At 52.3% G+C, this 22068-nt stretch overlaps 9 protein-coding genes across 9 annotated transcripts; 5 read left to right on the top strand and 4 right to left on the bottom strand.

The window, feature by feature from the left end:
- The first annotated feature begins 101 nt into the window (after positions 1-101).
- On the top strand, positions 102-5823 carry P170DRAFT_374668 (putative endosomal peripheral membrane protein (Mon2)). Its single transcript, XM_024845295.1, has 6 exons — positions 102-403; positions 462-528; positions 582-755; positions 803-1009; positions 1070-1158; positions 1207-5823. Exons 1-6 carry the CDS (start codon positions 326-328, stop codon positions 5773-5775), a joined length of 5184 nt encoding a protein of 1727 aa, XP_024710435.1. The 5' UTR covers positions 102-325; the 3' UTR covers positions 5776-5823.
- A 131-nt stretch (positions 5824-5954) lies between these two features.
- P170DRAFT_432671 (vacuolar protein sorting-associated protein 26) lies at positions 5955-7998 on the bottom strand. Its single transcript, XM_024848315.1, has 5 exons — positions 7632-7998; positions 7014-7486; positions 6922-6946; positions 6668-6784; positions 5955-6385 (listed from the first exon to the last, which is right to left on the bottom strand). The coding sequence occupies exons 1-5, from the start codon at positions 7849-7851 to the stop codon at positions 6165-6167; spliced, it is 1056 nt and encodes a 351-aa protein (XP_024710434.1). The 5' UTR covers positions 7852-7998; the 3' UTR covers positions 5955-6164.
- Positions 7999-8497: 499 nt separating this feature from the next.
- On the bottom strand, positions 8498-9341 carry P170DRAFT_33034 (uncharacterized protein). Its single transcript, XM_024843363.1, has one exon. It carries the CDS (start codon positions 9214-9216, stop codon positions 8677-8679), a length of 540 nt encoding a protein of 179 aa, XP_024710433.1. The 5' UTR covers positions 9217-9341; the 3' UTR covers positions 8498-8676.
- Positions 9325-10104, top strand: P170DRAFT_33023 (uncharacterized protein). Its single transcript, XM_024843362.1, has one exon. The coding sequence runs from the start codon at positions 9433-9435 to the stop codon at positions 9976-9978; it is 546 nt and encodes a 181-aa protein (XP_024710432.1). The 5' UTR covers positions 9325-9432; the 3' UTR covers positions 9979-10104.
- P170DRAFT_421736 (gluconokinase) lies at positions 10023-10790 on the top strand (the record flags this gene model as incomplete). The annotated part of the gene is made up of 2 exons (XM_024847386.1): positions 10023-10271; positions 10338-10790. The coding sequence occupies 2 exons, from the start codon at positions 10023-10025 to the stop codon at positions 10788-10790; spliced, it is 702 nt and encodes a 233-aa protein (XP_024710431.1).
- Positions 10791-11978: 1188 nt separating this feature from the next.
- Positions 11979-14961, top strand: P170DRAFT_33011 (uncharacterized protein). Its single transcript, XM_024843361.1, has 2 exons — positions 11979-13910; positions 13973-14961. The coding sequence occupies exons 1-2, from the start codon at positions 12220-12222 to the stop codon at positions 14742-14744; spliced, it is 2463 nt and encodes an 820-aa protein (XP_024710430.1). The 5' UTR covers positions 11979-12219; the 3' UTR covers positions 14745-14961.
- A 469-nt stretch (positions 14962-15430) lies between these two features.
- P170DRAFT_470550 (uncharacterized protein) lies at positions 15431-16906 on the bottom strand (the record flags this gene model as incomplete). Its single annotated transcript, XM_024852768.1, has 3 exons — positions 15431-15603; positions 15668-16552; positions 16612-16906. The coding sequence occupies 3 exons, from the start codon at positions 16904-16906 to the stop codon at positions 15431-15433; spliced, it is 1353 nt and encodes a 450-aa protein (XP_024710429.1).
- A 669-nt stretch (positions 16907-17575) lies between these two features.
- On the bottom strand, positions 17576-19209 carry P170DRAFT_505748 (putative 2-oxo acid dehydrogenases acyltransferase; the record flags this gene model as incomplete). Its single annotated transcript, XM_024854321.1, has 4 exons — positions 17576-18634; positions 18711-18782; positions 18837-18940; positions 19038-19209. The coding sequence occupies 4 exons, from the start codon at positions 19207-19209 to the stop codon at positions 17576-17578; spliced, it is 1407 nt and encodes a 468-aa protein (XP_024710428.1).
- Positions 19210-20302: 1093 nt separating this feature from the next.
- P170DRAFT_343587 (phosphatidylinositol-specific phospholipase C) lies at positions 20303-22054 on the top strand (the record flags this gene model as incomplete). The annotated part of the gene is made up of 1 exon (XM_024843412.1): positions 20303-22054. The coding sequence occupies one exon, from the start codon at positions 20303-20305 to the stop codon at positions 22052-22054; it is 1752 nt and encodes a 583-aa protein (XP_024710427.1).
- Between the last annotated feature and the right edge of the window lie 14 nt (positions 22055-22068).

Below are 22068 nucleotides of genomic sequence, written 5' to 3'. Positions count from 1 at the left end.
CTCCGTGTCACGTGGTGGCCCTATCTCCGCGGGTGCCTTGGCATTGCCGGAGATGCCACTGTTGAAGTACCGTTGCGCCCTGTGCAATCCCGCAGTCTCATCGCCAAATCGCGGATCTAGACGACGAGTGGCTTGTTTGCCGAGACGAGGAGTATAGTACGAGCCAATCTTGACGTTGGGCTGGCCGCTTTATCCCCAGCGTTCACTTTGCTGCCAAACAGCCTGTCAACAACCCCATAAAGCTACTGTAGCTTGCTACCTGCTGGATAGACAATCCATTTCAATGGTGGCATTTGCCATGATCTAAACCAACCACGTCCCGGAAATGTCCTCTCAGCTCCTGCAGGCGGAGCTCTTGAACCTGATACAAGAGTCCAAGAGAAAGAATGCCGATCTGCGACATGTAAGCTCTAAGGGGCAGGGATGCATGTTATGGTTTCGATGCTGACCCCGAAGTGTAGGCGGCTGAAGAATCACTCAATGAGTTGAAAAGCTTACCATCTACTTCGGAGGCACAAATTTCGGCAGGTAAGTCCTGATGATCCATCCGTTGGGTGGCAGGTGTACTGAACTCCCGCGAGATCTGGTGCGCAAGCCGAAGTTTGTCGACCCGTTCATTTTAGCCTGCCACGCTCGTCATGCAAAACTTTCGGGGACCGGAGTTGTCTGCCTCCAAAGACTGGTCGCATCGCGATCACTACCTTCCCAGAGACTGGGAGATGTTCTCGGTGGACTGAAAGAAACAACACACTTGAGTGAGTCTCCACTTTCTGACCCAGGATCGCGATACTGATGTGTCAAGGCCTGGATATCCAATTGAAGATCTTGCAGACTCTTCCAGCATTATTGCAGCATTACTCGGATGACCTTGGTGGTGAATTGCTCGTGAGCACACTCGAAATATGTGCCACGCTGCAAACAAGCAAGACCCTTGCGCTTTCTAGCACGGCGGCCGCTACACTTCAGCAGCTAGTTGTTTCAACCTTCGAGCGAGTTTCCAACGAAGACAGTGCGTTGCCCACTCTCTTATTCCGTTTATATTCCAGGCTAGTCGCTGACATGGATGCAGAAGCCCTGGACGAGTCCAAACCAACAGTAACAGTTAAGGTGGACGGCAATCCTATTAAGATAGGATACTTTGCCTATGATGCTTTGCGAGTAAGGCTGAAATCCCGGCTTCTTACTTCGAACGTGCTGACTTTTTAGGTTCTGGATGACCTCTGCCGCATCGTCGATGGCGAACAGCTCCATTTTTTGCGCATCAAGGCACTCTCGCCGACCTTCACTCTAGAACTCATTGAGAGCATTCTGCTTAACTCTGGTCGCCTGTTTATTGGTCATATGGAGCTTGCACAAGTTTTAAGAGTCCGGCTTATGCCAATGATCGTGAGGTTTCTATCCGAAAGACATGACTTCGCTTTGACTGTTCGTGTTTGTCGGATCCTTCTCGTGCTTCTCAAAAGGCATATGTCCCTCCTCACTGCTGAGTGTGAGATGGCATTAGGCCTTCTGACACATCTGCTTGAACCGGACGGTACTTCGCCGTGGAAACGAATCCTTTGCATGGAGGTTTTCCGCGGGTTATACGCAGAGCCCGGGCTCGTGAGACTTGTCTTCTCACTTTTTGACGGCAAGGATGGAAGGAAAGGCATCCTTAAAGACCACATGGCTGCACTGGTCCGTCTATCATCAGAAAAGCCGTCGTTAATTGGTGTTAGTAGCCGGTCAACCGTGCCTTTGCGGACCGATCATTCGAGGTCTATCACTGAAGAGCAAATTACTCTAGAAGCAGGTGGACTTGCTGGAGTCATTGGAACCACTGTTCCATCGACTGATGCCAATGTTCCAGGCATCAGTAGCCAGTGGAGTGTTGTTCGCACACAGTATCTGGAGCTGCTTGATAAAACGGAGCCACCATCCCCGCCGGATACTTATATCTATAGTCTTGTGCTGAACTGTCTAAGTTCCTTTGCCGAGGGACTTGCAAAGTTCATTCTTCCGTTGACGGTCCCTGACTTGAAGCAGAAGAGAAAGATCCGGGTTACCGGTCCAGATCAAAATGCAGAGCCTGCCAGTCCCTCTCACGAAATCCAGAGGACGGATTCATTCAAGAATGGCCAGAAACATGGGGCCAAGAAATCTCCGATGCCCCTCAATCCCCTTCAACTAGAATCTCATCCCCAGCTGGGAGCAATCAAGACCTGTGCAGGGATCATTGAAGATTGCTGGCCTGCTGTTTTGGCAACATGCTCCACTTTCCTTTACGCATCTTTAGACGATGATTTTTATCACAATCTTGTCCGTTCATTCCAAAAACTAGCCCACGTGGCAGGTCTTCTGAGGTTGTCCACCCCCAGAGACGCTTTCCTGACAACCCTTGGAAAAGCAACTGTACCAGCCGAGACTGGTGCAGCTAAACCGGGCCCTATCTTGAAGACTACCTCCGCATCCCATGCCAATCAAACGACCGACGAAAAGCGAAAAAGTGTACAGGCACCTACATTAGGGTCTCCCGTGCCCGAGGCCTCTGGGACCGCTTCAGATAAAGCGCCTGTGTCTCTTAGCACAAGAAATCTCTTATGCCTGCGTGCTTTACTTAATTTGGGCATTGCTCTTGGCCCTACCTTGGACCAGCCGGCCTGGTCCATAATATTAGGGACATTCCAAGAAACTGACTTACTGATTGGTATAGCGTCGACGAAAACAAACCCCACCCTCAGCAGCACAACTGAATCGCCGTCTGTTACGGGAAGTGATGTTCCCAAAGCCAATATTGGAAATGAGATCATTGCCGTGCAGGCAGCCTCAGCTAAGCTTCTTGAAAGCACAAGCGACTACCCAAGTAGCTCATTTCGGGATCTCTTGGCTGCGTTGTTGAATCTTTCTGAAACCACCGAGGAATCCGATCAACCGGCCACTCCTGACCTGAAATCGAGTCCCAGTCGGTCGCCGCATCAACGTCCCGGAACTATACGTCGGAACACCCGCCGTGTCTCCATTGCATTGGGTAAATCCAAAATGCAGGATGAAGAGTTGCGGTTTGTGTTGGAAAAGTCCAATGAACTAGCCAGGTCTAACCTGGAGAGATTTTCATCCCTAGAGGAGGGCGACTGTGGCGCCTGGCAACTTTTAACAGAAAGGCTCATGTCGAGTGCAGCGGATAGGGAAATAAACCAAACCCTTCGCCTGCGCGCCAACGAAGTTCTGAATAGCCTCATATTCCAAACACTAAAGCAGACGGCTGATGACAATGATCAAACGCGAAATTCTCGGCAAAAGAGGAACCTCGAAACACTAAAACAACAAATTCAATTGCTCTATACTGCGAGTGCTTGTCGGCCGGGCTCTCCTACTGGCCCTATTATCGAAATACATGGTCAGAGTTTGGAGACCTTGAAAAGCATTCTAGAGCAATATGCAGAGACATTTGTCGATGGCTGGGCCATTGTTTTTGAGCTCATTTCCAGCGTTTTCGGGGACTCTCGGACGGAAGAAAGCCAAAGACCGTCGGTTAGCAGTAAAGATCGCAAGACTTTTCTGTTGGCAGAGTCGCACCAGCTCATTCGCATTTCATACAAGTCTTTGCAGCTGATTGCGTCCGATTTTATTGCACTTCTGCCGTTGACTTGTCGCCTTGATCTTGTGGAGTCATTCTCGAAGTTCTCCATACAGCAGCAGGATTTCAACATCTCACTTACTACGACGTCATCCTTCTGGAATGTGTCCGACTTCCTCCAGGGCCAAATCGAGCAATTTTCTATCGAATCTTTTGTCGATGCTTCGGTTAGCGAGGATATGCTCGTGACACTGGCCAAGAACGACGACCATTCCGTTTCTCGAAATGCCCTCTGGTTATTGCTACTCCTGCGAATTGTTGATCTGACTACGGATAGCAGATCAGAGATCAGAAATTGCGCGGTGCACACCCTTCTTAGAATATTCGATGCCTACGGCCAACAATTGTCACCCAAGGCATGGCGTTTGTGTCTCAATCGAGTCCTATTCCAAATGACAGATGAGATAGAGACAGAATTAGGTTCTGCCAAAAGCACAGGAGCAAAGACTAGCCCGGACGAGCTAAGCTCATGGGTCGAAACAGCAGTTGTCACCTTCAAAGGGTTCTCCGATCTGTTGACAAACTTCTTTGAAGCAATTACCAAGGATGAGGAATTTGACCAATCCTGGAAACGCCTGCTAAACCACTGCCAGAACGTGGCTGCTCTCCATTCTTTGGAGCTTAGTGAAGCGGTATTCACCAGTCTGTCAAATATTCTTCTTCGGGTGCAGGCTCCCAACGTCCTTAGCAAACAGTCCCTAGAAGCAGCTTGGACACTATGGGTGAATGGTCATCCCGCCATTCGAGAAGATCTGTTGAACCTAGAGCACTCAAACCAAGACGCCTCGATAGCCTACATAAAGGCATTTCAACAAGTTTATCGCCTGTACAAGGACGAAATGACGAATCATCATGTGGAGAAGATTCTCCAGCACATCCAGCTTCTCGCATGGAACTCCGTCTTTCCACGGTATTCACCAGATACAGACCGCCCGTCTAGCTTGCAAGCATTGCTTGTCGACTGCATCAAAACGCTATGCCTGGACAAGGAAGATTCTCAGGCGGAGATTCTCACCTGCCTTGCAGATTTCGCCGATTCCGCACTGATGAGATGGTCGCCAAACAGTGACTCAAGGGTGCCAACTTACGTTGCATTCTCGAAAAATGTGATCGATCTCCTCAGCTGGTACATCGCTGAATTCGGAATTAAGAGAGAGATCTTTGCCAATGACTCCCTATCAACTGTTCTGGAGCATCTCGCAAACCCTGTCTCCCAGAAGTACGAATGGCCCGGCAAAGACCGCGAGCCCACTTTGTGGCGGAAGTCAACTACCGCATCGCTCAATATCCTCGAAGTTGCCATTCCTTACGTGGAGAAGCAGTACGGAAAATCAGATCATGCCCAGATCTCTCGATTCTGGGCCGGTGTTGTAGATCTCACCCATGGCATAGTCTCTGCTCGAGGATACCGGACCATGCCCATTCCCAGAGCCAACATACTTGCCGACGAATCGTTCGATGTCGACGCATTCCAACGATTGAAAACGCTCATCATCCCAGCTCTTGGAGCATCCATCATCCCGGATTCCATTCGACGCGATTTTGCATGCACTCTATTATCCTCATCCTTCATTTACCTTCCGCAGCGATTCGACCTGCCCAGCAAGAACCTGGAGAACGAGCCCCTGCAAGACATATACCACGTGCGGCCCGGAAGAACCTTCGATCCCACACCCACGTCGCGAACCAAGATGGCCTACGCCGTGATAGACACCCTGTTCGAGCTGGCCTCGGCTCCTGTGCCCGAGCAGACCCCCGACAGCGAGGCGCACCATTCCGCACGCGTCCTCCTCGCCCGCTCCATATCGCCATACCTCATCCTCCGCAGCGCGGTCTCCCTGAAGGGTTACATCGCCGACCAGCCTCTCCGGGGCCTGATGCCTCAGCCCACCCCCGCACGCAGGGCCCTCCTGCACCTTCTCCTAGGCATGGTGAACTTGCGCAGCGAGCCCACGGCGATCCCGCCGCCGCCGACCAGCGCCAGCCCGGCCGTGCTCCCGGACTCTGCGTCGAATAGCGGCCAGAGCCACAAGAGACATTTGGAATGGATCTACCCCCTTGTTGTACGCGCGGTGCAGGTGGCAGGCAAGGAGAAGGATGACGGGGAGGTTCTTCATGCTCTGGGCAAGGTGCTACATGAGGTTGGGGGTTATGCGTAGTATAGGAGAGGATCTTACAGGATCGTATAGTATAGTCTACAATGTGTGATGTCTTTCTGTTCTTAGTTTTTAATGTGATGCGATGGAATAGAGAGTGAGTGCGCTCTCCGGTCTGTCTCCCTCTCTCCCTGCTTACTAAACACGCATTACGGAGTATGTCAGTGTTGGGATGACATCAGTAAAGATTCGCTGATCGTAGATTGGGTTCGGACAGGAACGGAGAAAGATCTATCTCTTGTTACATGATGAGATGATACATGAACGTAGTGGGCCTGCCGTCTGGCCAAGCCGGTTTCGTGTGCGGAGCGGGATACAGCGGTAGGTAGGGTATATGAAGAACACTACAAAGACAATTCAACAACCACGAGAAGAGCGCCGTCATCAGAGGACTAAGCCGCCGGCGCCGTGACTGGCTGGGTCTGGGGGGGATACGTCTCCCGTCCGGGGCCGGCCGTGGCGGAACCGGGGGGCAGTTGTTGCTGCTGCTGTTGCTGGAGTTGAAGCTGCTGCTGCTGGATCTGCTGCTGCTGGGCAATCTGCGGCGTGGAGGCGATCTCGGGGGCCTGACGGTAGAGGACAATCTCGGACTGTTTGAAGTAGCGACGGGCATCTAGAGGCAGGACAATACGCGTCAGTACCGGACGGTTTCGCAAAAACGCAAAAACGCAAAAACGGGGGAAAGTTGGGGACGAGTGGGGCCGACCACGCGAAGCCGCAGCCCAAAGCGGGATGGCGTGGGGGTGGCCATCGGGGGCTCCCCGTTCCCTGCTCGACTCCGGCCCGAATGGCGGTCCCTCAGTAGCCGACCGGCTATTGAGAGACCGTGGGATGCCTGGTGGGATGCCTGGTGGGATGTCCTCCGACAGGAGAGAATGCCTGCATGATCACGTACCTTCGTCAATGAGCACCAGGCTGAGGTAATACCGCGTGGAGTATTTCTTGTTCACGTCTCGGAATGTGGGCGTCAAGTCGAACCCGCCAAGGAAAAGACGAATGGGGATGGTTTCACCTGCCTGCGATCAGCACGGGCTTCCGTCAAGACTTTGGCATTATCCGCTGCAGCCGTGGGATAATGGGCCACTCAAGGCCCCGATGATGGCGGCCTAGCGGCACCAGAAGGCCAGACTCATGCAGTCAACCACTCACCTCGTGAAGGGGAACCGTCCATAATCTGCCCAAACGCCGAGTTAGCATCACGTGCAGGGATCAACGTCGCGGGAGTCTCGGGGGACACCAACCTCAAATCGCACCAACGTTTCGCTTTCGTTGTACTGGTTGGGGGGAGAGCCCGTTGTTTCGCGCCGGATGATGGAAAGCTCCATGTGTTTGATCTTCAACCGCACCAGGAGGAAATAGATGCGGCCCACGATCACATCCTTCAGGTGGTATTTGGATTTGGAATATTCGAATTCGATGTGCAGACAATCCTCGATGCCGACGTCCATCTTGATCGGGCTGTTCGTCTCGGGCGGCATGCGATAGGAGTAAACCCAGAGGTCCTTCTCGCGGATCACATCTGCCATGCGCCGGGAGACCGTCACCCGGACGAAGTATCGCAGCTTCACATTGATACCATTGTAGGACTCGTACTGTTTCTCAACGTTCTTGAAGTTGAAAGGAAACGTCTGCGGGTGCTGCAGTTCTCCCGGCGCCGCGAGCTCCTGCACCAAGGAAAGGAATTCGTAGTGGTTGCCACGGTCGTAAAACATCTCTAGATTAGGCAGACACCATGCGTCAGCATCACGATTTCATCGACAGACCATGGGATAAAGTAGAAAGCAGATGCAGTAACAGAACGAAAGCGTTGGATTCCTCTGCGCCCAGCAGCGTCGGTGAGGCAACTTGTCTTTCCATACCAATTGTGCCGATGAACTGAACCTTGATGCCCGTGTGCTCTAATCGCTTCCCGTCCTTCGGTCGCACCGTCACAGCACCCTTCACGGACTCGCCATCTTCGTAAAGGGGGACTCGTTCGCGACGGCCCTTGTCGAGTTTGACGTCAACGGTCTGGCGCTCGTCGCTATCTTCGAGGACGACGTCGATGTCGAGGGGGGTGGAGAAGAAGAGAGAGGTCATCGTGGGCCAGGTCGTCGAACCGGCGGGACAGATGGAATACTAATCGGCAAAGAAAATAAGGCGAGTTGAGCTCGGTCGGGATTAATCCGGGGCAGTCGAATCAGAAGTCCGCCAATAATGGCCCTGTCATGTACGAAGTAAGGAAAGGCACATTCGAGTGAAGCTCCGCCCAGCTGCGATTGACGGCATCGCAACTGCTGGCGGTGTTACGTAAGCACAACGGGATCCCCGCCATTCTTTCCTGTTGGTCTCTCCCCTCCAACGACAACGGATGTTGATGTCTGTTATTACTACGACCGATGTGAGATGCATCCGATATGAACCATCCAATTCTCTCGTACTACACATCCAGTATGACCGGATCCAGCCCCATGTCGGCGGGCGTGACTTCACACCGATAACTCGACGACAGCACAGTGTTTGTCTCGGTCCTACAGAGCCCAATGCAGTGTTCTATACAATTTGATCGCAGCCCCGATCAATCACTGGTCGGGGATTTCGGATTCTCGCCATGCCCCAGTGACAACGCACGTGTGGCGGATCCTTCGCGCATGTTTGACCAGTATTTGCTCGGCTTGATGGAGCCTCCTCCTACGGCGCAAACATCGGGTGGGTGATGTTCACCAATCCAGACATCGAGAGACGTCAACCGACACGATCATCGCTCCTTGAGTCCTGAGTCTTTCCGAACCAGGTGCTTGGACGGTCACGAGCCTACACATATTAGACTTTGTTGGGCTGGCGACGACTTCAGTTGAGACCTTGACTCAAAAAGTCGGGGAGAATCCCGGCCCTCCTGCAGCAATCCGAAAATTGACTCGAAAATCAAGAGTGTTGCACAGTACATGGGAGATGATGCGCGCCCAACGGAAAGGCTAAGGGATGCACAACAAAGAGCGGATTTACCAAGGAAAACCCACCATAGGCTGGCACAGACGTCTGGAAATCAGTAGTGCCGTTGGAGAGGACGGTGATCATGCGGTAAAAAAGCGACAGGGGTCGACAGTCGCCAGTCAGCGTCAGAGCCAGGCTTCCCCGGACTGAGTGCAGGGCGGTCTTTGTCTGCGAATGGCCACCAGAGGGGGGATCGTGTCGGATTTCAGGTACCACCGGGCGGAAACATGGGTCCAGTGAGAAATCGACCGATCCAAAATTGACCGCCGCGGGGCAAAAGTACCGGCACCCATCATTTTCGGTCGGCAGCAAACATCGGCAGATCGACGGTGAGTCCGGGCAGAATGTGCGTCGCAGAGAATTCAACGTTCCGACGTTGAGGGGACTGCTCAGCGTACTCTTATAGTTATCCCACGGACTTGAGCGGAGACGAAGCAGCAGCAGAAGCGACGGCGAAGGCGGGAGAATCATCTTTCGTCTCTAGCGTGGGGGTCACGGGGCTCCACCGTATCGCCCGTACGCCTGACCGTCATGAAACGGTGACATCATGCGCTGACGAGGAATCCCATCTCAATACCCGTCTGGCAATTCCATGATTCCTGTGGCCATTGGACCGCCCTGCGTCCAGGCGCAGAATGTCAAACTCCGGGCTGCAGGCTGGCAAACGCCTCGGAGGAAGAGACACGAATGGTGAAAAAACACCGCCGGATCGGATCTCCCGCTACTGACCAGACCGCCGGACTCTCCCTTGCCCCCACCCCCTTGCCTGCCGTCCTGTCTGAGGCCAGGTATACCTGCTGTACCCTACGTATACAGAGGGCACCATACAGAGTACAGGCAGACATCCATCGGTATCCGATATCAAAATTACGGGTACGGGCCAACGACCCACCCGCCCAAATTTCATACTTGAAGGAGCTTGATTTCGTCGCATCTGCTGGTCGTCTCGCCTTTTTTGTTTTTTTTTATTCAGATTTTATTCTTATTCTTCTGCTCCCCTCTTATTTACCCCTGGAATCCTTCTTCTTTCTGTCTCATCTCTCTCATCTCTCGCTTCCCTCCTCTTCCACTCCCCTCTGTTCTCCGGTATATATACGACACCGCCTCAGGCACCACTCCTCCCTGCAATATCCAGCCGCCCCACCAATCAGAGCCCTTCCACGAACTGCGCCGCCGGTTCCAGCGTCATACATTTCTTGTGCTGCCGGCTCTTTTTCCGTTCGCCTGTTATAAGTGCAATTCTCCTTTTTTCTTGTTTCCTCGACTTTACCCACACAATGCTCTCTGCCGGGGAACGCCCTCAACCGCCTCTGGGCAAGAATGCTGCCGTTATAGACATGGCTCGAAGCACCCCCGTCTCCAAGAGCTCGTTGAACCATACCACCGCCCCAATGTGGACAGAATCGTCAAAACCAGAGACTGTCCAACATATCTGGGTCGTCACGGGCCCCGCCGGCTGCGGGAAAAGTACCGTTGGACGGGGCATTCAGCAGGCACTGCAAGTCCCGTTCCTCGAGGGCGATGATGTAAGTTTGCGACCCCTTCTCACCTCCATTCGGAACAAGATTGACTTACCCGTCGTGGCTCGATAGTTCCACACCGACTCCAACCGAGAAAAGATGGGCAGCGGAATCCCTCTCACGGATGCGGACCGCTGGGACTGGCTCATCTCTCTCCGCAAGGCCGCCATCGAGGCGCTCTCCCCCTCGGAAGCCAACAACTACCTCCCCCCTTCCGGCGTGGTCGTCGCTTGCTCTGCCTTGAAGCAGAAATACCGCGACGTCATGCGCGTGGCCGCCTACGGCTCTCCGTCCGTCCAGATCCACTTCGTCTACCTGAAGCTGGACGAGCAGGCGCTCTTCCAGCGGGTCACGCAGCGCCAATCGCATTACATGAAGAACACCATGGTCCAGTCGCAACTGCGGGATCTCGAAGAACCCAAGGGCGAGTGGGATGCGCTCACCGTCGATGCCAACCACCCCCCGGAGCAGGTTCAGAGGGAGGTATTGGAGATGGTGCGAGATAAGCTGGCTGAACAGAACTAGCCCGTCTCCTCTTTGACCTGCCTTGTGGGCGGCCTTTGTCGATTTCTCACCTATATATCTTGGGTAAATTCTGGGGGGTTCATTCCCTCCCCACATTCTATGTGGCTATGTGTTGAATGATTGGTTATTTTGGACTGGTGTCTTGCGGAGTTTCTCATTTGCGATGTGTCTTGGAAAGCATGATATCAAACCCCGGAAGGTTTGCTTTGTGATTTGTTGCCGGAGTTTTCACTAGCCTGACCGGCTGTGCTGGTTATATGGTTTGATTGTACATGTCTCGTTTACCATAGAATCAACCAGCTTGTTCCAAATGGGTTTTCCTATCGGCAGTATGACGTCATGCGCATAGGTGCCTGCATCGCATACTTCTAGATGGAAGTTCATGCCAACTGGCTACTACAGCATTATTTGGAATGCAGACAGCTAGCAAAGATTGGCAACCACACCTCTCATAGTGAGACCCGATCAGAAAGGCTTCCCAAGGTTGGTATCAAACTTTCTTCGAATACATGCGGGAGGCGGGACAGGCTGCTGATACTATGGGAGCTTGCCTTAAGTTGCATAGTACTAAGTTAGTTTAGCTATTCCTAATAGACTATCCTGATTGCTAAGATTCATCTCATGTCCGCGCTACTGTTGGAACAGTGAGACTAATACGCGTATGGATTGGCCCTATAGGCTCCAGGGCTGGCTTGTTTATCTAGAAGCGGACCTATCAGCGCTACCTGCGGCCACTCTACAGTGAATAAAAGAGAAGTGATTTTCCCGTATCACTGACTGTGTACCCATTTCGCCCATTGCAATCCTATTGGAATATTCCAGTTTTTTTTTTTTTGGATTTCCATGATTCCGGGGAGCTGCTTTCTCTTTGTTTGCTACGGACGACTACTAGTGGACAAGACCCTGCCAGACGGGAGGCTCATGCACCTTCCCTGCATGAAAAATAGGCTGCAGGGCTTCTGCCTGCACCTCGTTGCTTTTCGTCGTTGTGATTTGGGCACGCACGTCGCAATCATTATTGCTGGGTGGTGCGGTAGGACCCACGGTTCTGTACGTTCTTTCCCTTCTTATCCATTCTCATCTTCCTACTCCCCCTCCCTCCCCCGCTTTTCACTTCCCACAACTCTCTACTCTTGCTTCTCTTGGATCCATTACTCTTACTCCTTCAATCTCAGTCTTCTCAACAGATCATTCCGTCTGCCGCCTGAAGCGGTCTCGGTCAACATGGGCACCAGAGGGCTCCTCTTCGTGCGTTGTCGCGGTAGATGCTTTGTTTACTACAATCATTTCGACAGCTACCCTGAGGGCCTTGGGGATGCCATTATTCAGGAAATTCCGGAAGACCCTGAGGAATATCTTGGTATGAGGGGCCCTATGCATTCGAGATTCGCTAGTCTAATATTGATCACGTCCAGAATGGCTTCGGTCGATGAGAGCAAGGTACTCAGAGCTCGTCGCACAGTATGAAGACCGATGTCTCCCGGTCTCGGTTAAGGGCGACGAATCGCTCGCTGAGCGATACAATATGAGCTTTCTGTCCGTCGACGATCGGCTTGAGAGCTCCCCGTTGCGAATCGTGCCCGAGTTACAAAACTTCGACATTGAATGGACTTACACACTTGACCTCGACCGTGAGCTTTTCACGGTTGATAAGGCGCTACATTTCAAACTCACGAAGATACCGCGCTTTGGTCGCTGGATGAAATACATTGGCGAAGATGGCCATCGTCGTAGGGCTTTCAAGAAGTACACCCCCGAAGAAATAATCGGCGATGTTGCCTACATGCCACAGATCAACCGACCCTCGCAGAACAGGTACAGAGACCTTGACCCTGAAGTTGCGTCGCCGCGGTCTCTGGTCCCTGACTCGAAAGAAGCCGCCACCCATCGGGAGGCCCTCTTTGGCATGATCTTCTCCTATACGCAGGGCCGGTACTTCTCACTCCTAGATCAGTCCCTTCCAGAATGGAACCCGAGTGATTTCATTTTCAGGGAGCTTGCATTTGCATTCTTATCTATCGCAGCCGGTGAACTGGGTTTCGAGGAGCCCTCGTCTCTCAACAGAACATACAGTCAAGAGGGTTATTTTGTCATTCCAGAAACCAAACGGCAGCCCGGCCAACAACGTCTCCTTCCTCTATTCTTACATGACAACCACGCCCCTGGAGTCGAGCCTGGATCGGCTCCAAAGGACACAACGTACTGGATGAACAATGTCCTCATTCACCTGGTTACCAGGACTGATTTGGTTGACGTCGAAGAAGCGGCAATTGCTGAGGTTGTCGACTTTGGCCTCAATGCGGGAGTCAAGGACTTTTATGCCATGGTCTTTTCTATCCTGGATGTTGTTCTTATCCGAGTACAGACTCACGAGAACGGCAGTACGCATGTTCGAAGGTCGCCTTTGATGGCCTTGATTTATTTCAATGACAAAAATTCCGAATTTGTCAACGGTCCTCGCTCGAGAGGATTTCGTACGTCCCAGGAGGCTACCATGGTTTCTGACTCCGATGTCCCTACCACCTCAAAAGATGAAGACGAAGATTCAACCGACTCGGCAGAGACTGAGGAGGACCTGGAAACTGAGAGCGAAGAAGACAAAACCGCTCCCACGGTCGTCAAGGAGTCGTATGAAGATGAACTTTTTACCTTCAATATGATGTTGCGTTTCTTTGATGCAGCCTCAAAAGAGCAGCTAGCCGGTGCAAGGTCTCGCATCCTGCCCAACGAGATAATGACCATTATCATGGAGTTCTCAGATGTCCGGACCTACCAAATCCTGCGGAAAGTGTCGGCGTGTGGCCAGCAAGTCGGCAACCGCAACATCCGATTGAACGACTATTACGCAGTGGTTGGAGCGGATGGAAGACAGACACCCGAAAGCTTCATTGTGGAGGACTTACGCACAGGAGAAAGAATCACTTCGACGGCGAGCTGTAGCTCCAGGTCCCACTGGCTTTTCACCAGCCGAAATAAGTCGTCTTTCGAATTGAACCCGATCATCGGTATCGCAGATGCCAGTAGTCCTCGGACGGCTATCTTACAAACCATCAGTCTCTTCTTCACAAAGCTTTCGGCATGGGATCCGGAATATACGGAAGAAGTGGAGATACCAGTGTAGTAAGTCCTCTGTCGTCCGTAAAATATGCATGGCCTTCCGATCTTTCTCACACTTTCTACAGCGAAAGTCACTTTTACAGCAGTTACAGCAGCGGACATACCGATACTGTCAACAAGCTCTCCGAGATGCCCACGTACTTGTATCCCGGATCTGTCGAAAAAGCCTGGGGCCAATACATCACTGCACTGATTCGAGGCGGCGAAAACTCGGCCTCCCGGTTCGTGATGCTCAACAATGCGCAATGGCAGTGTCTCCTTCCTCCTCGTTATCGCCAGCTGAGAATGGACAACTTGTTCTGCAACGGCTTTCAAGCCTTCCTGCGTCACCCCAATGACGAATGTCCCGTGGAATGGGAACGAACAATCAACTACGCCATCGCCCAGCTTGGTCTCACCGAGCGCACTCGCCGCCGGGACGGTTACATCAAGGGCCGTCCGGTTCTAGTGGCCTTCGGCACCCATGCGAGGCTCTTTTATTACGTCTATTGCCGCAAAGAAACACCGACCGGTCCATTAAACCCGGGCTCGTACAGCGCTCGGGTTGCAGAAGCCTGCACCAACCCGGATGGGAGGCATCGTCTTGTTGAGATGACCCCTCGAGATAGCCCGCTCGACATCCGAGATCCAAACGATCGAACCAAGCTGGAGAACTGGCTGAAGATCTTTAGCGGCGACGAGGGATTCGGCATGGAATGGGATCCGATCACCGAGTCTCGCCAGCGTATTGGGGGTGACAAGGATAACGCTGACCCCGACACTACTGCTGATCCGCCGAAAAGCAACGAAAGCGATGAGGATGAGCAAGAAGGCGAGGGCGGAGAAGCGAACGATTAAATCGTGGGAGCCACATCACGCAGTACTGGGTACTATTCAGTCAACTCGCGCAGTATTCACTAGTCGCATTCGAATGAGCGAAATAAGTAGGTGGTTAGTTCTACAGGAAGATAACATCGTGCATCGGTCTCTTTATCATGTTGAGGAAAGGTGAGGATCTGGGACAAAGTTAGTTAGGACCTAGTTACAACGAACAATTAATGGCCTCTAACTATAATTTTACTTGCCATTGGCAGCATTAAGCCCTGGTAGCAAAGCAAGACTTGTGTGTCCGTTTCTCGTCTTCTGCAGGGGCCAACAGAAACGTCGAATTCAGGGGCCTGTATAGATTCATCGAACCATATCGACCCTTGCCGCAGAATACCATGCCGTCTACGTTTGCTAGCCAGGTAAGCTTCCAGACAATGCGCCGCTACAGACTTTGAACAATGGGAAACGGTTAGGTACGCTATGTGAAAGGCTAACCACGTCTACTATAGCACTGGCCCAAGGTTATTGAAGCTATCCTCTCCAATGGTGTCATGTACATTCGACGGTCCATTTCCAACCCAGACAAAAGACCTATGTCTCAGATACGAATAGAGTTCTTAGGACTGTGATGACTTTCCATATATTCAGAAAGCAATGATTGAGCGGTATTATTCTTTGTGGTGTCTGCTATATAATAATGTGCTCCTCACTGGCGACTAACAAAAGTGCACTTTTTCCACAGTCTCCCGGCGAAGAATTTCCGCATCTGCTGAGAGCAGGAATCCCGACCTGATCTGCTTAGCAAGAGCAATACCGGCTTGAAGTCGGTGGCTAGCAGAAGATCCATAGAGCACGCGAAGCTCATCCTCCGAGAACGGCCACTCAGACCCTGTGAGTCGAACACACATTAGCAATTTGAACTTAACATGGATCTGGATTCCGTTTTCACACACCCCAGTACCAATTCGGCCTGCCCTTGGGGGTAGCAGCAACAAAGCGTGCCAGAGGCACATCAGTGTGAATGGTTCTCACGCCGTTCTTAGCATTTCCATGCTCATCCCGTACAATCTCATCTGTGCTCCCAATTGTTTCGATCAGAGCACTCGCCGGTGGCACTCTATCTTCGGAAATCCACTTGAACATCAACTCGAAGACAGCATGGTAGATGAAGGAGTTCGAAAATGTACTCCACTTAGCCCCTCGGAGATCGGCGACAGACCAGCGCTTGAGGTCAATCTCTGAAGCGTATCGGGACTCGCGATGGGCCATTCCAGCAACCTCGTACACCCGAAAATAATCACTATCGGGACGGCGATGGGCTGTCCCCTTCATCTGCCCACTGACACCACAGGGATGTCGGACAGACGGAAACTCCGATTCCCCCAGCAGCTCGATGATCTTAGCGAATGCACCATCAGGAAGCGCCTCGCCGCCGGATTGACACGGAAGGTATCCTTCGAAAGGAAGAGAACCATCGGGCAGCCGCAAGTGCGAGGAGTGAGTGATGAAGCGTCTCGTCACTCCACCCGTTTGGGACAGGCCGCTAAGGACAACCCAGCGCGCGTGAATGCCCAGCTGTCCTGATCTCAAAGCGTATGAAGCGGCTGCCAGGATCTCCGGGGACTGCAAGGTGGCAGGCCACCATGTGGCTTTGAAGTTGTCGTAATCATCAGACAAGGCCTCTTTGGATGCTTCTGTTACAAAGGGGATTGTCTCGGCAAATTCATCTGCGAGGGGACCCGGGATGAAATGCATTCGTGAATATCGTTCCGGGTCAACATTCTTGATCTTGCCAACTGCCGAGGGGGCCTGAGAGTCAACTTCCAGCCAGGCATGACCTGTAGGAACTCCTTGTCAGACGGTCTGTGGTAATCTAATCTTGCACGTCAAGACTAACCATTGCACATGAGCCAGCGGTTGATATGGCGCCAGATACTGGTTCCGCCCCATAGATGCGATGGCTCTTCAACAACCAACCCGGAAAACTTGCCAGAATCCACAGGACGACGGAGAAGAATGCGAGTGCAGTATGACTCCCCGTGAGCGATTCCGGAGATCAGGAACTCCTCGCTAGTGTAGCAGTACTCAGGGAGCAAGTCCACATGGTAAGGCTCAAACACCACCGTCTTTGAGGTTTCCGTCTCCGGCAAGACGGTGGCATTTGGGGCCGGGACAGTTGTTTGGATTGCCATTCTTGCTAATAGAAGGGGACTGATTCAAGAAATATACTCGGGCCACTGCTTCGCCGGAGAAAGGGGGTGAAATAACCGGCCAAAACCACCAAGATAAATTCATAAAATTCGGTCACAAAAGCTGCAATATGTTGCTGTCTGACGAGCCAAAATCTGGAGTAAACAAGCTATCTTCAAGTGACTATATCAATGTGCCAACCAGTCTGAGAAGCAGATATACTTTCATCTGGTAGAATCACGGGGCCTGCGACAGTGCCGGCTCGGCTTCCACGTCACACTGTCGGTGAGCGCAGGAAGCGGTGATATCGAGGAACTATAGCACATGGCTAGTCAACTATATTAGGCTACAGATAGTAATCAAACAGTAAGGCAAAAGGTTCTTTTATAGTGCAGGAACTGGCTTTACTATGACAGGCGTGGCTTTCAATCTATGCTAGCTGTCTGCATTGTAAATGACGCCGTAGTTAGTAGTTAGGCCAAACGAATTTATGATACCATTCGCAATAAACAAGAAAGGCAGGCACTCAGCTATACATGTACTTGGTAATATGGTAGGTTTTCTTTTATTCATAGTGGCCGTATTGGTCAACAGTATTCTCTATAGAGGAATTCCTTTTCGCATGACCCTCGACGCAGAAAAATGTAAGTAAGCCAGGATTTATGTATACGCTATCGGAGGTTTAGAAGCATCAGCTCTGGCGTTTCGATGAATCCCCGGATTTTGTTGGCCATCCTTGCCATGGTCGCCCCGTCCACCACGCGATGATCTGCGCTCCAGCTGAAGTTCACCAGTTCGCCTTTGGTCACCTGGCCTACCTCATCAAAGATGGGCACGGTCTTCGATTTTCCAATGCCTAGAATAGCCACCTCGTTGGGGATGATCACAGGGGACAAGTAAGTACCTCCGATATTCCCAATGTTTGAAACGGTGATGGTACCGCCACTAAGGTCTGCAGGCGTGAGTTTACCTTCCCGACCCAGGGCACTCAGCCGCGAGATTTCAGATGCAATGTCGAGGACCGAACGACCGGCAACGTCCTTGACGTTGGGGACGATCAAGCCATTAGGTGTGTCCATAGCGACGCCGATATTGTGTCTGGGTCGCATGATGAGTTGCGGCTTGTCAGGATTGCTCGTGTCCACTTTCGCATTGAGGAGAGGATACTCATTCAGTGCAAGAGAGACCGCCTTGACGACAAATGAGAGGAATGTGATTTTCTGGGGGTCTTTAGGGTCGTTGGCCAGCTTCTTCCTCATGGCAGTGATCTGGTTGATGTTCAGTTCATCCGCATACAGGAAGTGAGGTACGCTGAGCGACTTGGTCATGGTCTTAAACATTTGAGACTGGAAAGGAGTCATGTTGACAGCGGTCTCTGTTTGCGACGCGCTTGTCGTGACTGCTGATGTAGCCGCCGAGTCCCGCGAGGCTATAAACCGATGGACATCCTCCTTAAGAACTCGCCCAGCTTTGCCGGTCCCCGGAATATCTTGTATGTCAAGATTATGAGCCTTGAGTAGACCACGCACTGCCGGGGTTGCAAGGGTTGCATATCGCGACTTCGGTGCCCCATTTTGCATCTCACTTGTCGTAGGAGTAGGTGCGATCTCCTCCACGGGCTGCTTTTGTGGAGTGGCTACAGGGGCTGGGCTTGGCTGAACTGGTTCCGGCGCAGGCGGCGGACTGTCCTCAAAGTATTTCCCATCTTCTACCTCAATATCGCAAAGCGCCTGTCGATGGGTTCAAATGCCACTGGTTAGCAAAATCACTTTCTGCGGTCCCATGCATGATCCAGTTTTCTCTTACCTTGCCCGTTGGGACTGTGTCATCCGCCTGAAAGTGAAGCTTTTTGACCACACCCTCGTATCTTGATGTAATCTACCTCCCGTCAACTGCCTGGTCTGTGTACTTCATGGACGTCAAGGGACTCACGTCGTCGACTGCTTTATCCGATTGATATTGACAAAGTGGTTTCCATTCCTCTATATATGCACCCTCCTCGACATACCACTGGATGATCTGAACCTCCGTAATCCCTAAGAACATTGAAGGGTCAGCGAATGGCCGAAAGATAAGGCAAGGGGGAACAGCCTCAAAGGCGACCTAAAAAGACACCGAGAGCGATTTGCATACCTTCACCAACATCCTTGAGGACCTGGGACTTGATTCCCCACAGTGATGGCGCAGCGTGAAAACTGCGGCAGGGGAGCGAAAAGGACGGAGAATGGGCAATTGGCAGGACTCTGCGAGGTCGAGTAGACCGGAGAGCGCAAGAAAGGCCTGTACCGAGGCGTAAAAAGCTCATTGTTGGGCACAGGTCAATTCAGGGGTAAGCAGAAGCCAAAGGAACGTCCGGAGCGAGGAGAAGATCGCACGGCATCGCGAGGGACAGCGAGGAGGGTGTAGATATGCCCGTCTTCTCCTCCGCATCGCTGCTTCTCCGCGCCGACGATAACCGAACCCCGGAGCGTCATCCCACATGATCCCACGTGACCCGCCTCCGCATTTTCCATTTTCCTTCCGTCGATTTTCGTGTTGACGCTGTCCATCTCCCCCGGGAGTCGTCGCGAGGCCTTCAATGCCAGCCTCGGCTTCATATAGTCCGTCGGAATTCCAAATCCACCTGACGTTCACTAACCCAAACTCTCCGCCCGGTCGGCAATGCTACGTTGGCCCTTGATCTTTAGAATGAGAATCAAGACGTGGATTACCGATAAAGAAAGAAAAGAACACCGACAGCACATACTCCGTACTGCGCACGTTCCGTTTCGAAGACGGTTGCTATTTAAAGGGTGTTTGCTGATGAGAGCCCTAGAGCTCCACCGTCAGAAAATCAATCGTCTTCCTCCACTGACTGTGGATCCCGGGCCGGATTCGAGCCAATTTGCGAGAGCAACCAGTCGATCGCTCTTGCCCAGTCCAAGTACATGGAGCGTGTTTGCCTGGGAACAATGAATGATTCACCAGGAAGGCAGGAGGATAGCCAATGACCATGGCTAACTTGAGGAACGACCCCTTCACCATCCGCCCTGTAGGGACACACGGCGAGGGAACTTTTCTAGGCCCCGTCTGTCGGCTTCGCGGGAGATCTCAGGACGCACCGTTATTGGTGCGCCATCCATCGAGGCCGGCTTAGTGGTCTTGTCCGACCCCAGTGCAACCATTCATCCTGGCCCGTCCAGACCAATAACGCGCGCCGGTTTGCCTGGTAGCCTGATACGAGGATCCCCCTTCTAGCCTCTCTGCCCCTATGGCGCTGGGCTTGGTTTCTGATTCTGTTGGAAACTTCAATTGACTGCTCACATCTCTCCCAGAACCGCCTCCCCCACTCCCTCGGAAGAGATCGCTTTCTCGATTCTAGTCATTACCTAGGCATTCCATCCAATACATGCGACACAATGGTGGCCGAACATTTGACTATTCGCAATCTGACCTCGACCCCTATTACCTTGAAGCGCATTGAGCGGTTTCGTCCTCATGAAAAGCCCCGCGATGACCTCCAGTCGCTAGCGAAGAACTTCACCCGGCTCGTGGCCAATGTCACCACCAACGTTACCCGCGCATCCGGGCCCGTCGCCTCCCTCGGCCATGATACAGAACCGTTTGAGCATAAGGATGTTGATATTCGCCTGGAACCGTTCAAGGCAATCAAGACCGAGCTGCGCACCTTCGTTGACTCGGACAAAGAGCGTCTGCGCTGGGTTTTTGAAGTAGAGGGGGAGAAGCACCAGATCCAGACACCTGTGCCAACCACGGAGTCTGCCACGATGAAGGCGCTGTGCGAGAAGCCCAAGCATAAACTCACCGGCGTATATGTCACGCCTGAGTCCCACCTCGCACTCTACTCGTCGGCCAACCTGCATGCTTGGATGGGGGAGCTGAAGGATAGCACCTTGGTTTCCTCTCTTTCCATCCCCGGCACACACAACTCTCCCACCTGTCACGTTGCACCGCCGTCGGTTCGCTGCCAGGCAGTCAGTCCAAAAGAGCAACTGCAGAACGGAGTGCGGTTTTTCGATATCCGCGTGCAGCCACAGTATCCCAACGATCCCGCTAAAGATGACCTGGTCCTAGTGCACAGCGTATTTCCAATCTCCTTGACGGGAAATAAATACTTCCGAGACCTCATGCGCGAAGTGGACGACTTCCTTAAGCACAACCCATCCGAGACCCTCATCATTTCCCTCAAACGGGAAGGCCCCGGAGAGCATACAGACGAACAGCTAGGTCGTATTTTGCACGATCATTACGCTCGTTCCGAAAGCAACTGGTACACAGAACCCAAGATCCCCACGCTGGGTGAGGTGCGAGGAAAGGTCGTCCTTCTGCGCCGATTTAATATTGCACAGAATCTGAAGGAGGCACATGGTGGACGTGGCTGGGGTATCGACGCAAGTGCCTGGGCCGACAACTGCGCCAATGCGACCTGCGCAAGCGGACAGGTTTGCATCCAGGATTTCTACGAGGTCCAGGAAACACAGAACATCGGGCAAAAGGTGAAATACGTGGCTGAACATTGCGAACGAGCCGGCAAGACCTGCTACCCGTTCGGGGTGCTTCCGGGGCCCAAGGCCACCAGCGCTCATCCATTCTACATCAACTTCCTGAGTGCAAGCAACTTTTGGAAGCTCGGGACTTGGCCAGAGAAGATTGCTGCTAAGCTGAACCCGGCTACGGTTGACCATCTCTGCCGGAAGCATGGCGAGAAAGACGGCGATTGGTCCACTGGCATCCTTGTCACTGACTGGGTCGGATTGGACGGGGATTGGGATCTTGTGCGCTGCATTGTCGGCATGAATGCACGGTTGAAGCTGAGACAGGAGACCCATGAGAAGAACGAGAGAAAAAAGAAGAACGAGGAAGAACAGAAGAAGAAGAACGAGGAGGAACAGAAGAAGAACGAGGACCAGAAGAAGAAGGAGGAAGACCAGAACAAGAATCACGGAAAGGATGGAAAGAATGAAAACCACGAGAAACACGAAAAGCATGAGAATCATGAAAAACATGAAAAGCAGGAGAAACATGAAAAGCATGAAGAGAAACAGAAGCATGAGGAGAAACACGAAAAGCATGAAAATCATGACAACCATAAGCAGGAGAAACAGAAGCATGAGGATAAACATGAGAAGCATGAAGAGTCCAAGAAATAAATGGCAGAACCAAG

The sequence above is a fragment of the Aspergillus steynii genome (genome assembly GCF_002849105.1).
Source record: "Aspergillus steynii IBT 23096 chromosome Unknown P170scaffold_1, whole genome shotgun sequence".
In the NCBI taxonomy this organism is placed as follows: domain Eukaryota; kingdom Fungi; phylum Ascomycota; class Eurotiomycetes; order Eurotiales; family Aspergillaceae; genus Aspergillus; species Aspergillus steynii.
This window is presented reverse-complemented; position numbering and strand designations above follow the sequence as displayed.

Coding starts and splice junctions, on each gene's coding strand:
- P170DRAFT_374668 (XM_024845295.1), top strand. CDS start 326: ATGTCCTCTCAGCTCCTGCAGGCGGAGCTCTTGAACCTGATACAAGAG. Junction 529..581: donor GGAGGCACAAATTTCGGCAG/GTAAGTCCTGAT, acceptor AACTCCCGCGAG/ATCTGGTGCGCAAGCCGAAG. Junction 1,010..1,069: donor GCGAGTTTCCAACGAAGACA/GTGCGTTGCCCA, acceptor ACATGGATGCAG/AAGCCCTGGACGAGTCCAAA.
- P170DRAFT_432671 (XM_024848315.1), bottom strand. CDS start 7,851: ATGACCTCTCTCTTCTTCTCCACCCCCCTCGACATCGACGTCGTCCTC. Junction 7,487..7,631: donor TCAGTTCATCGGCACAATTG/GTATGGAAAGAC, acceptor TGCCTAATCTAG/AGATGTTTTACGACCGTGGC. Junction 6,785..6,921: donor GGACGGTTCCCCTTCACGAG/GTGAGTGGTTGA, acceptor GATCGCAGGCAG/GTGAAACCATCCCCATTCGT.
- P170DRAFT_33034 (XM_024843363.1), bottom strand. CDS start 9,216: ATGATTCTCCCGCCTTCGCCGTCGCTTCTGCTGCTGCTTCGTCTCCGC.
- P170DRAFT_33023 (XM_024843362.1), top strand. CDS start 9,433: ATGGTGAAAAAACACCGCCGGATCGGATCTCCCGCTACTGACCAGACC.
- P170DRAFT_33011 (XM_024843361.1), top strand. CDS start 12,220: ATGAGAGCAAGGTACTCAGAGCTCGTCGCACAGTATGAAGACCGATGT. Junction 13,911..13,972: donor GAAGTGGAGATACCAGTGTA/GTAAGTCCTCTG, acceptor CACTTTCTACAG/CGAAAGTCACTTTTACAGCA.